At 35.1% G+C, this 14524-nt stretch overlaps 1 protein-coding gene across 1 annotated transcript; it reads left to right on the top strand.

Moving 5' to 3' along the window:
* The first annotated feature begins 1492 nt into the window (after positions 1 to 1492).
* Positions 1493 to 13964, top strand: LOC140743275 (RUS family member 1). The gene is made up of 9 exons (XM_073074436.1): positions 1493 to 1731; positions 6219 to 6389; positions 6868 to 7000; positions 7607 to 7764; positions 8366 to 8504; positions 9278 to 9480; positions 10145 to 10401; positions 10708 to 10903; positions 11150 to 13964. Exons 1-9 carry the CDS (start codon positions 1647 to 1649, stop codon positions 11533 to 11535), a joined length of 1728 nt encoding a protein of 575 aa, XP_072930537.1. The 5' UTR covers positions 1493 to 1646; the 3' UTR covers positions 11536 to 13964.
* The last annotated feature ends 560 nt before the right edge of the window (positions 13965 to 14524 follow it).

Raw genomic sequence — 14524 nt, forward strand, 5'->3', positions numbered from 1 at the left:
GAATTCTCATAGACGTCTTATAATTCTAATCTTATCATAGACATCTATATATTATATTAAATATATGAATACTTCCACTTGCTGTTTTGTTTTGATTACGTTCCAATGATTTGGAATTGACAAATCACTCGAGAGTTACTAAATTTATTCCTTTTTCTCAATAATACTTTTCTTACATAAATAGTATAAAATGTCATTGCTTGCAAACAGAGGATTTAAACATATAAGAATCTGCAAGTTCTTTAACGTTTATGAGATTTGGGTTTAGGAACTTGTATAAGCAAATTTGTTAGGATATTTAGCGATCGTACTTGTACACATCGTCACTGCACACGCCTTGTAATTTGACATTCTTGCAATTGTACTAATAAAAGTTAAATAATTCCCAAGATTTCTCCTGAAGTATGTGTAGCGTCGAAGTTTATTTGTATATTTTCAATGTGTTGACGTCACGCTACGAAATGACACTTGACCGCCTGTTTTGGCGTAACGTTCCGTTTACCGTAATAAAAATATGTTTTTTATTAATAAATAGCCCTTTTTTCCAAAAAAAGATCAATGAAAGGCATATATAATACGTATATGTATTCATTAAAACAGTTTCCCAAAAAGTGTCAAGTAGCCAATTTCCTAAACGCTAGCGGGTTTTTTTGTTACACTACAATCGTAAAAATAAGTTATTTTACGATTTATGGCACAGACTGCACTGCCTGCACTAGCGTCAAATGTCAAACACTATCAAAATCAGAGTAGACAACACAACAGATCAAGCAACAAAGATTAGTGTTGCCAAACTACGATTGTTCCGCTATCGATAGTTTTAATCTAAAAAAGCCCATGCCATCGATACAACTAATTAACACAACTAATCGATACAACTTTAAAATAATATAATACAATGGGCTAAGTGCAATACTTACGATACTATCTATAGTGTCGTATCTCCTAATCGCAAAAGAATCAATACTATCGATACCATCGATTGTATGTTAATTTACGATAATATTGAGTATGATTCTCAAGGTAACTAACCTAACTAACAAGATGAATAGAACAAACAATATTTTTATTACATTTCTTTTGTTTCATATTATTTGGTATATGTAATTTGTTTGATATTTTGATATAATATTATCTACTATTGCTATTTCATATTGAAATTATATTAATCGCAATGTATTTATTTATATGTTTATCGCAAATTAGCATGCAATCGATAGTTCACGACAATAGATAGTATCGACATTATCGATAATGACGATACCATCGTTTCCTAGAAATTCAATAGTATCGATACTTTTCTGACTGGGAGATACAATACTATGGATAGTATCGATAGTATTGCATTTGTCCGATTGTATCCTTATGAACTATCGATAGTATCAATACTATCGACTTAATCGATACTATCGATTATAATATCGATAGTCCTTCTATCGGACTAATATCGATAGAATGTCGACATCCTATCGATAGTCCACTATCGATCCTTTTCCTATCGGGTCTTCGTGCGGTGCGGTTGTGTTAGTTGAATGGTGTGGTCTCTTGAATTAAAATAGACAAATTATTGTTCGCATTGTATTGAAAGAGAGTGCACATCGCTTTTCCATTCAGTGAATTCGTTGAGTTTCATGACTTCGTAAGTCATGGAACCGCCAAACGAAGGGCAGATAATTATGTTAGAGAGAGATGAGGGGGCTCATAGGGAAAGGATATACATTCATCCGCCAGGTAAGTCTCTTTTTACTATTAAAATTGTATTATGAATCAAACGAACATCGATTACCTGTTTTACTATTGATGTAATATGATTTGTATCAGTTATTGATTTTTATTGTGTCCGACCCTTATGCGCATGTACTTACCTACAGTGTAAAGAACTTCGAATAAAATGTTTTTTTTTAATCTTACTTCACACGAAAATGTAAGGAATCCACTGTGTTAAAAAAAACATTTCATTAAAGGTTTATGGATATTTAATCCATGGTATGTTTAGTATTGATTTGTTTTGATGAATCAATAATATCCTCAAAAAAACTACTTTAAAATGCACCAAACAACAATAATCAAAATAAAACCCATACAATTCAAGGAGGTAGAACCCTTTCTGGTTCGACTCGGAATCACCATCACCATACATTTTTCTGCGTAATAATAGTCACATTTCGGTTTGAAATGTGTGGTAAGGGAGACACTTTCCAAGGACCATGGACGAGTATTATTAGCATTCCCGTGGTCCCAACAAAGGGCGTCCAGAGGAATACCGTAGGGTTTTAGCCGATAGGAGTCCTGGCCCCGCAGCTAAGAGAAAACCATTAAGGGTTTCCCCACGAAACAAAATAACGGGGTAGCCATACTTCCATGACCTCGGGTAGTAACTCGTTTGTCCTTTCGAAATAAAAAATGTTTATATTAGCTGTCACAACAGCCGACAAGAAAATTAGCTGGTATGTCCCAATCTGTGAAGTTTTTGACGTAGCCCTTGTTGAAGAAGAGACTGCCAGTTACTAACAGAAGACACAATTACGATGTCAATTATATTTTATTTAATATTATAAAAATTCAATCATGTCTTTTCAATACCTCTACAAACCATTCTTGAGCAGTATAATGGACGCTGTTTCTGGCTTGTTACCTGTTGCAGGCAGACCTATGCCCAGTAGTGGGACAAAATAGAACACAATGAACATTAGCTAATTAGTAAATAGTATATTAGGTGTTACTTTTTGAAAATTCATGCTATAACATTAGGAGGAAAACTACTTCGCAATCCTCTACCAATATGTATGATGGTATATATTTTAAACCATGCAATATGCATCACACTCCCTCACTAATAGGAAATGTAAAAAAATAATAATTGGCCTCGTACGAGTCAATTTTTTATTTTTAATACATATTTGTTATCGTAGTGGCCATTTGAAGTAATGCATTATGAAAATTTGAACTATCTTTCTATAACAGTTCAATAGATAAAGCGAAAAATGCTGAAAAATAATTTCTTTCATGTCATTCCACATTTAATTAAAACTTTTTGTATTTGTTTTCATAATGGCCTATACATACTTAAAATTAAATTAACATCTCAAGTGTCTATCTAATACAGTTCAAGAAATAGAGCCCCGTGACAGATGGCCAGGCAGACAGTAAATGGTTCCCCGTTTTACCGTTTGGAAACAGAACCCTAATAAAAATATAGACTACTACTTTATGTGGTGGTATTTAACTGATTTTATACCACTAGCTAGCACTACTGTTCTCTGAAGATCAAGTTTGAATACTTAAATTAAAATTAAAATCATTAAACTCTACTCCAAACCCCACATACACTTTGTGTTAATTAACTCCTTAACACCTATATGAAAAGAACTTTATGGTACTAATTTGAGGTGAAGGAAAATCTTCGAAAGATAAAATAATGTTCTTAAGAGTGTGACGTCTACCAAACCATACTTGGTTAGTGCAGTGTTTTTTGCTCCTTACAAATTGTCTTAAACAATGAACTTTGACTTTTAACCCTCCATTCAAAAACAAATCACTCTAAGAAGAAACTGATACTCAGTGGCACAATAAAGGGTTGACTCCAACCTTAATAATATCTAATAAGACTTTAATGTAACTAAAGTTATTGTTGTTGAAAGTAATATTTTAGTACTAAGAGGCAACCTTAAAATCTAATCAAGTAGCCAGGTAGCCATATTCATATCGCTACGTAAATGCTAACCTCAATGCGACATGCATAACGTATTGAATTTATTTATTGGCCCCCTCCCCCGGGAGAGCCTGCGCCTTGCGCCCTCGACGCGGGGGGATGCAGTAATACGCTGTATCTGGTTTATTTTTAGAATATACCTCTGCCACCAAAGTGGGTTAGCGGGAAGCTGGAAGTGGGGTGCGATTGGCTGGCCCGCAACTCCTATTACTGGACTTAATGGAGTCTAATGGAGGCTATAATGACTGTGTCCTGTAAATTAATACACATTATAAGAATGTGTTATAAGCAATTTTATTTATATTTTACGGCAGTTGTACTTACTAATTTGTCTTTACCATTCTGCTAGCAGTAGAACTGGAAAGATCTGCTGAAGTTTGTATGCCTCGTAAACGTGTATCACCTAAAATAAAAACAGCGCATAAAACTGTTTTTTATTAGGCAGAAAATTTCACACGTTCCGGATGTCGTTATACATAGGTGATCTTTCACTGAAAGGTCAGAGTGCAAAATAACTGGCGATCTATGCGTCGTTTCGTTCCCTGATATTTGTTAGGGTTCCGCTCGTAAAGGGTATACAGGATGAATTTTTAAAACGGGCCTTCAGGGCCAAATCCGAAACTATAAGGATTAGCTAAAAATGCTGAAAGGAGTTACGAGGCCGATTTTGATAAAAACTAAAACTGCATCATTAGTTTTTTAAAATATCTTTTTCCCTAGCCGGGAATCGAACGAGTTCATTTTTAAAAAAAAATACACCTCTATATTATTCCACCATCTGATAGTGTCGCTTATAAGGATCAAATTCTGGGAAGTAATGTTATGTGACAAATTAAAGGAAAAGGAAAATTTTGAAGAAAATACATATTTTTCCATACATTGCCATACTAATCCTTAAGGATTATACATAACAAATGATTTATGTGTAATTCTTTAGAAACATACGTAAGTCATACCATTGAAGAATTTGTTGGTTAATCAACTAATTATTCGATGTTATAACCGTGACATACTGCTTCGTATGAGTAAGTAATAGTTTGGCAAGTAAATTACCGCCGTTTTTAGGATTTATTTTTTAATAAAAATAGATAAGTGATTAAATAGTAAATTGTTATTGTTTGTTGTTTATAACTACGTTTCAACAGTAAATATAATTTTCTATATCTCTTTGTTTGGTTATCACTCGGATTTGACTCGAAAAAGACATTCTCGCAAATTGTCAATTTTACATCTGTATTAAACGAAAGTCGGCCCATAGCAAGTTAAATCTATTATAATGGTCCTAAAAGTAACCTTAACTAAGTCGGACATAAAAATATAAATTCTTGAAGAACAAAACGTCCAGTTCGAATGATTTGAAACTTTGAGCCAAAAAATTGTTAATACGCGAAATGTTTAAATTGATGAATGGCGGGAACTTAACTGCCAAATTAATATAAAAAAATATGTATTTTCTTAAAATTGAGGCTTTTCCTTTAGTTTGTCATTTATCATTACTTCCCAGATTTTGATCCTTATAAGCAACACTATCAGATAGTGGAATAATATAGAGGGTGTATTTTTTTTCAAAATGAACTCGTTCGATTCCCGGCTAGGAATAAAGTTATTTTAAAAAAGTAATGATGCAGTTTTAGTTTTTATCAAAATCGGCCTCGTAACTCCTCCCAGCATTTTTCGCTAATCCTTATAGTTTGGCCAGGATTTGGCCCTTAAGGCCCGTTTTAAAAATTCAACCTGTATACGAAACCCTATTATTAAACTTTCGCAGTCCGTCCGGCTCTCTTGACCGGTAACATAATTATGTGTAGACACTTGCAATTTTCACTGAGTGTATTTTAAATACTGAAAATCAAAAAGTTAAAAATAAGATGGGATGTCCGTACATTTGGGGTACTGGATGTTACGGCATTTCGTACTAAATATTGAACCTTAGTTTAAAACTTACTAGCATGTCTGGAATAGTAACAAAATTAAGAAAATACTAAAAATCTACTATCGCCCGTTAGTAATAAGCAATCTATCCAGTGTTATGTCCAGTAACTATACTATAGGAGACCCGTGGCAAATTCATTGCATGGAGCCCTGAGAACTTTTTTTTCACTGATTTATACATATTTTTTGGTCACCTTTGAGCTCGTAGCCTTTTGGGCCAGGCGCACTGACTAGCCGGGAGCCCGTGGCATTTGTCCAGTCCTTCCACCTTATAGTTACACCACTATGTCTACTAAACAAAATGTCAACTATAGTCAAAGGTTTCCCCCTCGTCAAAAAAAAGGCACAAATTGACTAGTTTTTTTAGGGGGCAAAACATGGAATAGATTAATTACGGAAGAAGTTCCCCACGCTGGCCAAGTATGGATTTGTAGACAACACGCCTATTTACAAAACGAAATATTTACAAAACCTTCAGGCAGTTTTCGCGCATTATTAATTTAAAAAAAATACGACGAATACTTTTCTTTGGGAAGTCTATTTATTATGTATTGATATTAATTATTATTTTCAGACGGATTGAATGTGGTCGTTGTGGAGGAACGCCTGAAGATTTGGTACTTTTCGCTATTTCACTGGATCGTCAAATTATTTTTACCTAAAGGATTCCCCAATAGCGTTTCAAAGGACTATGTGCCGTACCAAAAATATTTCAATATGCAGACGTTTTTCGGCACCATCGCAGGTTTGTATTTTTACATAGGTACATTAAAATATGGTAGCACCGATATGGTTCGATGAGAGGTTACCACCGCCACAACCTATTATTAGCGTGAATGGCATAGCTGTCGGTTGACTCACATATGAATTGACCCTCTTAGTCATAGTGAGTGGCAAGGCATTTGTGATCGACCACAGGTAGACCCCACTTCTGTATGACGAAAGTGGGCGTCCTACTCTGTGGCCTGTGGGCCTCCAGGAGTGGGGTGTATGGGCCTCGAGGTTATAGACATCATGGACGGCAGTGACTTACCATGTGACTAGCTATCCCAAAGTAGACACACATAAGGTATCTGTCTAAGAAACAGGTGTGGCGGTAGCGTTGCCTACATAATATCTAGATTTTTTACCTATACGAGTACTATAGTTTATCTTTTACCGTAATTATACAATATAAATAAGTATATAAAGTGTCGTAAATTATATTTCTTTATTTGCACTAGGAATTTTGTCGACGCAAAACATGCTATGCTGCGTGGGAATAACCGACGGAACAATTCTAGCGGCCGCCGTTTCTTGGATATACAAGGATATTTTAGCCCAAGCTGGGAAATTATTGTTCATGACTTCTAAAGGGTTAGTAACTATCTGGCTATTTATTGAATTTTTTGACTATTGTAGTAAACATCATTTGCCAAGGACTACTCAGCTGCAACTATTTTTTTTTCTCATTTTAAGCATGATTGCACAACTTGGAGAAGCATATTCTACCACAAATGTACAGGATAGTGGACTTCCAGTCTATGACATTTTCAAAACCAATTATTATTTTTTATTTACAACCAGAACTCACTGCTTACGTTTACATAGAGTGCCCAACAACCCAACATATATCTACGGTAACATGACTACATCGACACGGTCCGTAAAGTATTGAAATAGGAAATATGGTCATATTTGCCACGACCCGGATTGGACACGTTCACGGATTTATAAAATTTCGGCAGAAGCACGGAAGTATGCGTATTGTGTAGCTCACATACAATTCTAGAAAGCGTGCATTCTTCAGTTGCGACCTACATACTTTACAAAATCGCTCGATCGCTTCAAGAATTCCAGTTGAAACTGGATTCTATTCGACACTATTGAATTTTTCTACTGAATGTATCCAAATATCTCATCTATTTGAACTTAGATTTCTATCTATTATGTTTGTATCTATTTATTTGAATTTCTGTGCAGAATACTACGAGATTCGTACAGCAAGCGTTGGCAGCTCTACTCCGGCCTTATTTATTGTATCGCCATGTGTTTGGACATGGCTCACTCCCTGTTTGGCCGATGGGGGATTGTAGTGGTGTTCTTTTCAACCTTGCTTAAGACCATCGAAAGTGTCTCTAGTAAGTTGGCTCTTGAAAGCCTTCAAAAAAAATATATTTATGTCGTGCAAAAGTATTTTATGAATCAATTTCTGAAAGTGTACTTTTCGTGTATTATGTTATCCTATGTATTTTTTAAACACAAAAGCTTGTTATGCAAAAACATTTTGATTAAAAATAATTCAGAGCAAATCTATTTTTTGTAAGCAAATCCTTTTTTATTTGATCTTCCTACCCGCTGCTTAACTTTCATTTTGTGTTTATTATTATATTTTCGACTTTTTTCCAGGTTTTCTTTGCGTCTTGTCTTGAACTGTTTAACAGCAGCAACGAAAGTTTTAATTTGCTTTTATTTGAACGAGCCTAAACGTTTGATTTGCAAATAATTATGGTAATTTATGTTTGTTTTTATTTTTGAAGTTTTTCTGCTATATATATTATTCTATCGATATGCATAATTTTATTATTGATCACCAGGATTTCTTTGAGTATTGAAATTTATTTTTTTCGAAATTATCTTATGCTACTATGTATTAGTAATAATATTACAAGTGTACGCGCTACTCTATCTACACTACATATCTTTTCTTCGACCATATAATATCATACCTGTATTGTACAGAAACGACGAGGATTGCTCTGACTGGCCACCACTCGATCAAAGGCAACCTCGCTGACGTCGCAGCTAAGAGCTCCTCGCAAGAAATCATCATCAAACTCGTCTCCTCTATTATCACCGTTCTCCTAATGAAATATGTCGGGTAAGTATCCATTAATTGTATATATAAGATATGTTATTGGTTAGAGATTGACTGATAATTTCCTCTCGAGTCTCCTTTGAAGTGAGAAGACCACAATATTGAATTGCCTATTGGTGCTTTGTACACTTAACTGTTTCCTTATAAATTAAATGATGTGATTTATAATTTATAAAAGGAACAGTACAGGCATTGTAGTCTCTACTGACTATATAATATAGGAAGGGCAGATGAGCATGCAGTCCACCCGATGATATGTGGATACTGCCGCCCATGGACATCTGTAATCAATCCCAGATAAGATTCGTTTTCTACCTGAGGATAACCACAGATGCGCCGATAACCTTGACGACTAAGATGCAGTATCTGTGGTATATCTCCATTATCACACCATACTAGAATACAGGAGCGCTTAACACTGCTGTTATTCGGCATAGATTATTTATTAAAGACTACTCACTCCTAACAAGAAAATGTTGTTTGTAACCAGTTATGATAATTGAAATTGTCACTGAATAATATTAAAAAAATGTAGTTTTTGGATCATTTACGAATGAAACGATATTTCTACGCACTTTTGCTTCAATTGCGTGTTTTTGCACCACTTAAATGCACATGTCGGCATTGTTCCGCGTAAATTACACCATGACAGCCATTAAATGGCTAACGGAACTGTCAGCCGTTTAAGCCATTTAATGGCTTCCTTCAATTACAAAGCGGTGAGATATCTATACTTATCTATGCGTACAAACTCAAAATTCAATTCCGTTTACCAGTTACAACGTGGCAATATTCATCGTGGCGATGTGTCTCCACACCGTGTTCAACTACATGTCGGTGCGCGTCGTTTGCCTGAACACATTCAACGAGCCGCGCTTTATCATCGCCGTGCAATCGTACTTATCCGGCGAGTTCGTCCCAAAGACTGCCGAAGTGAACCGCATCGAACCTCTCCTGTATAATCAGCAACATTCCACTGGTAAGTGATTCCAAATACATGTCATCATCATCATCATCATCATATTCAACCCATTACTGCCCCACTAATGGGCACGGGTTTTCTCTCAGAATGAGGATTAGACCATAGTCCACTTAGGGCCAAGTGCGTATTGGTAGACTTTACATACCTTAGAAAACATGTTTTTTTTTTAGATTTCTCAGGTATGCCGATATTCCTCACGATATTTTACTTCACCGTTTAAGCAAGTAATAATTAATTTCTAATACGCACATAACTGAAAAACTAGAGGTGCGTGCCTGGGATTTGACCTTTAGACCCCTCGATCAAGAGGCAGAGTTTCTTAACCACTAGGCTATCACTGCTTTTAAATACATGTGATCGTCATATAATCACCCAAAAATACCGATTTGCTAAAATAGAAGACTGTTACTCGCACAATTTAGAAGAATCCAATGACAACTTGTGCGATGAAATCTGTCAACCCACTTGGGCTGTACGGCATTTGAAAAAATGATGCATACCTACATACATACACTCGCACACATTACAGTCAACAGTCTGGTAGTAAAACGTGTAACATAGCTTCCACACAAAATGTATTTAATTTTGTTTTGGTATTGCAATGGAATTGGAATTCTTTACGTTTAAAAAATAAGATTATTAAAAAGATTTATATTTGCAGACCGGTGGCTCACAACGTTCAAAGTGAAGATTGGTTACTCTGTCAAGGAACTGCTTAGGACGAACCCAAGGGCTTTCGATCTGAGGCTGGTGGAACGAGTCTACGAAAACCATACATACATACTGTTCCCGGACATGAGACACAGGATCATGTATGTGTTGATGAAACCACGCACCTTCCCGAACACGACAATCTGCGCGTACTTGCACGCTCTCATATTATCGATTCTCATCTGTGCTATCAACAAGGAGAGACTGGTAAGTTAACATTGAGTTAGTGGCAAGTTACATTGAAATTTGAATAGTAGAATCTGTATGACTCGTCCGGGTATCCGGCTCGTCCGCCCGGAATTATATGTAATTAACCCAAAGTAGAAAGCATATCATTGTAACTGAAATCAGTCACAGAACCATTGTTATCTAGACTAAGTTGGAAAGACTACCAGATCATAGCTTAACATCCTCATGTTATATTACTTACAGGTTTTACTAAGTTTCAATAAATCGAAGTTTTTTTTAAGTTACTAAATGGTTTATAATATTGTACTTTTCTCTTCCATCCAGCCACTTCTCCAGGTGGGCTCCCACAATTTCACTACACTGTGCGATACGCTGATGACATCCAACTGGCCCCGAGTGCCCATTCGCTACTCCACCAACAACGGCCTCAGATATGGACCATCAGAACGCTTACATTGCTTTACTCAGCTGATCATCGATCAGGAATGGTCACAGTTCTACTCGGGACTGCTGCGATCTGGTAAATATAAATGAATTACACGTTTTCGGATTCCTTACCCAAAAGAAAGAACAACCGTATTACTACTTAACTGTCTGTCTGTCTGTCATAGGCCTCTATCTCTTGAATAGGTAGACTATATATATACAGTAGCTGCTATAACAACAAATACTAAAAATGCACTACTACTGTTATTTGGTAATCGGACATTACTGTTTACTGAAATGAGTTATGGTTATGGCATGGTATATGGTTATCTATTTACAGGATGGGTGTTGCACCGTCATTTGTTCGTGACTGGCGATTGGACGGTGGGTTACGGAATGGATAACGAGCCAACACACGATATCAACGACTATTCAGAATCTATAAACCCGGCGGCGCATTTCGAAACATTCAAGGAGAGTTTGCAGCTGGCCATCGCTTACAGGGACGCCGAGTTGCCGCCAGTCGACGCAGAGAATGTTCAGGAGCCGGTACAAAAGAATACGCAAGAAGTGCATGTTGAGCCCAATGTCGAACCGGAACCCCAACCGACCGCCGAGGAGATCCGCCGCCGCTGGATTGCAGACAACGAAATCGAGCACATTGGCGACTGTGTGATCGGCCCCCAAACCCCCCCGGCACGAAGGAGGCGCCCCAAGAAGTATTGACAGCTCTGCTGGCTCCTCACCAAGATCTGCAAGTGTCTCCGTCGGGCCAAACGCGGCCGACGTTGAGCGCGGATCTGTGCGTATCTGTGATCTATATACAGGTACCGTAGTGATCTCAAAAACAGTATTTGAAGACTTCTCGTGCTTTAAATTTTATTATAATATGTATTTACCCGTTTCCCCCTTCTTAGTGTCCAAGTGTAACATAGAATGTGTATTTACATGAATGTTTTGGAAATGTATTCTCGACTACGGTCTCAAAATTAGTATTTATTGCAAATTGTCTGTCCCCCGTATTATCATATTATATTTATGATGTAAAATGTTTAGTGTTGTAAGTTGATGTGTTGATGCCAATAGGAAAGAGTTTCGGGTATACCAGTGGAATTGGCATTTTGGCAAATGTAGATATCCATCTACAACTTGATGAGGACTGTAATCTAAAATTCCGCATTGTGTTTGGATTACAATTTTTATAACACAATTCTTCAAAAATACAGCAGAATAATTATTGATTGAACCTTTGGCTATTTGATTGTTTGGCCAACAATAAATCATTTCTGTTGCTGTAGGAAAATTTCAAATCTAATATGGTATTCGACATTTAAATAAAAAAGGGGAATTGTAGTCAAAAATCCCTTGATGTCAAAATAGTAATTATGCATTGTAATCAATTTTATAATATGCAGTTTAGTTAGTTTAGTTTAGTTTTCACAAGTCTGATTCTGTCCTGATGTAACTATCACATATTTGTAAAATCTTCTACTCTACTACTTTTGTGTTTGTCTTTCCATAAATCAAATATCAAAATTTGATTCTTAGCTTCGTATATTAAGGACTGTTTATTTTTTATACATTTATAATGCGATTATTTATTTTTTAAATAATCCATCTTTAGGTATAAAGTCTTGAATGAAATTCATTATTTTATTAAAAGTCTGTTCCTTGTGGCAATTGATAATTTGATTTGCTCACAATTTTCACGCTATATAACTAACTTATAGGATAAGACAGTATTTTAATCTATTTTTTAGAATAGTTTTTGAAAAATCTAGATGTTTAGCAAGTAAGATAAGCCAAATGGTGAATTTTAATGTTTCTTCTTAAATATATACCGTGTTTAGCGATGTGATAATAATTTGTGGCGGAATGGGAATTTGAAGGTGTGCGGGGTATTATACGACTGGAACATTGGAATATGGCTCGCTAGTTTTAATAACATATCCTAGATCGTCTTGACATTGACAAAGTATTGTAATAAACTCTTAGTATAGTGCATCGTACAGTCGTTGGCGTTTATTAGTCACATCATGTCTGCGCATCATCCAAATGCACAATCAACGTGCAGGAAAATAATCGATCAATCAAGCATCTTTTTAGTGAGTAATCTGTGTGACACCTTTTAATATCATAGTAAAAATAGTATGGTATTGAATATGTATCTCTCAAAAAAAAAACACTTTGCCCTGAATGTGGAAATTTCTTTATAATAATTATATATTTAACATAATTATTGGTGTATCCAATATTATATGTGGTTAAAACTTCGGTGTCTAAAAATAATCTGTAGGTGTCGAAGGTGAAATCGATTATTAGGTGTCTATTTTATCAATATATATAAGAATATATCTATTAATTCTCTTCAGAACTAGATTTGAGTCTGACAAGGTTGTACATCCTAATTTTTATTCCGTAACATGTCTATATATAAACACAATATATAAAGTCTTGAATTTAAAAAGAAAAATATATGAAGCATACCATAACTTAAGTTCTATCAAAAAGCATGCATATCAAAAGGAAGATCGATAATAAATTTTGTGTCGAGAAGAGACATGAATTAAAACTTATTTGGCCGTTTATCACTTCTCCGTCGTGCAAATGAAGGCCTTGTCAGACTGTACTTTGACCACGTTTTATCTGATGATAATATCATGGATAGCATTGACATTACCTAATGTATGATGTTATGGTGAGGCTCGTATATCTCATGGAACCGTTTCCTTATTATAACAAAACCCTTACACGGCAAGATATTTCATATTATACTGTACAAGTTTGCAATGATTGATTCTGAAGCAACCGTAAGGAAGATTCGCTCTCCTCGGGTATGCATAATATTCTGGAGCTTGGAGTGCCATGATGGGTCATCGTAAAACATGGTCTTTATTAATCCTTAGTTATCATAGAATATAGTAATTGATGTCTATTTATTATCAAATGTAATCACTTGGTAAAAAATGTCTACCAAAATATAATTTATAGTATTACGATATGGAAACCCTTAGCACATGCTATGTCTGGCTACACTGAAAGTGTATTTTTCTGGAAAATGCCAAAAGATTTTGAAGGAATATCTATATACTATCTATATACTGCTATTTGTGTTGATATGTTTTTTATTATGTTTGTATTGTCTTTCAAATTTATTGAATTGAAAATTAACAGTTGTTGCAAAATTGTATATGTCTATAAATAAATAACATTTTATAAATACTTAAAATTCTATGCTTTATGTTGAACTATAAAAATATATTATGTCTCTTTAATTAATATACCTATATCATAAACTAACAATGCTTTTTAAAATATCAACTTAAAAATATGATCATGTCTTATTGTTTGATGTCTTCTTTTGATATATTTGTAGCAAGTGGTGATGAAACAATAAATATAATGGTGAGTATAAATGAATGTCTAGTTTAGACTATTTTTTTGGCCCACAAAGCTACATAACAGGTGATTAGTTAGAACCGGTTACACCTAATGCTTGTGATGATGATGATAATGTTGTATTTAAAACTGCTATTTTACTGATGAAAAAATAAGTTTATAAAATCGCATAATTGCCTTGTATCAGAACTTGTATATTTTTTCACAAAACTTTCAGTGTTGTTGAATATAGCTTGCGGCTTAGCGAATAGTATTAATCAATGTATGTGTTTACTCATCTATGTGTTGTTGCATGGAAATAAAAATATAAAATGTA

The sequence above is a fragment of the Epargyreus clarus genome, unplaced genomic scaffold (assembly GCF_041222505.1).
Source record: "Epargyreus clarus isolate Ecla_fem2 unplaced genomic scaffold, WU_Ecla_fem_2.2 ptg000007l, whole genome shotgun sequence".
Lineage (NCBI taxonomy): Eukaryota > Metazoa > Arthropoda > Insecta > Lepidoptera > Hesperiidae > Epargyreus > Epargyreus clarus.

Excerpts from the sequence above, each read along its gene's own strand:
- LOC140743275 (XM_073074436.1), top strand. The coding sequence starts at position 1,647 with ATGGAACCGCCAAACGAAGGGCAGATAATTATGTTAGAGAGAGATGAG. Across the intron at positions 7,001-7,606 it reads TTGTTCATGACTTCTAAAGG|AATACTACGAGATTCGTACA; the intron begins GTTAGTAACTAT and ends ATTTCTGTGCAG. Across the intron at positions 10,402-10,707 it reads CTATCAACAAGGAGAGACTG|CCACTTCTCCAGGTGGGCTC; the intron begins GTAAGTTAACAT and ends TCTTCCATCCAG.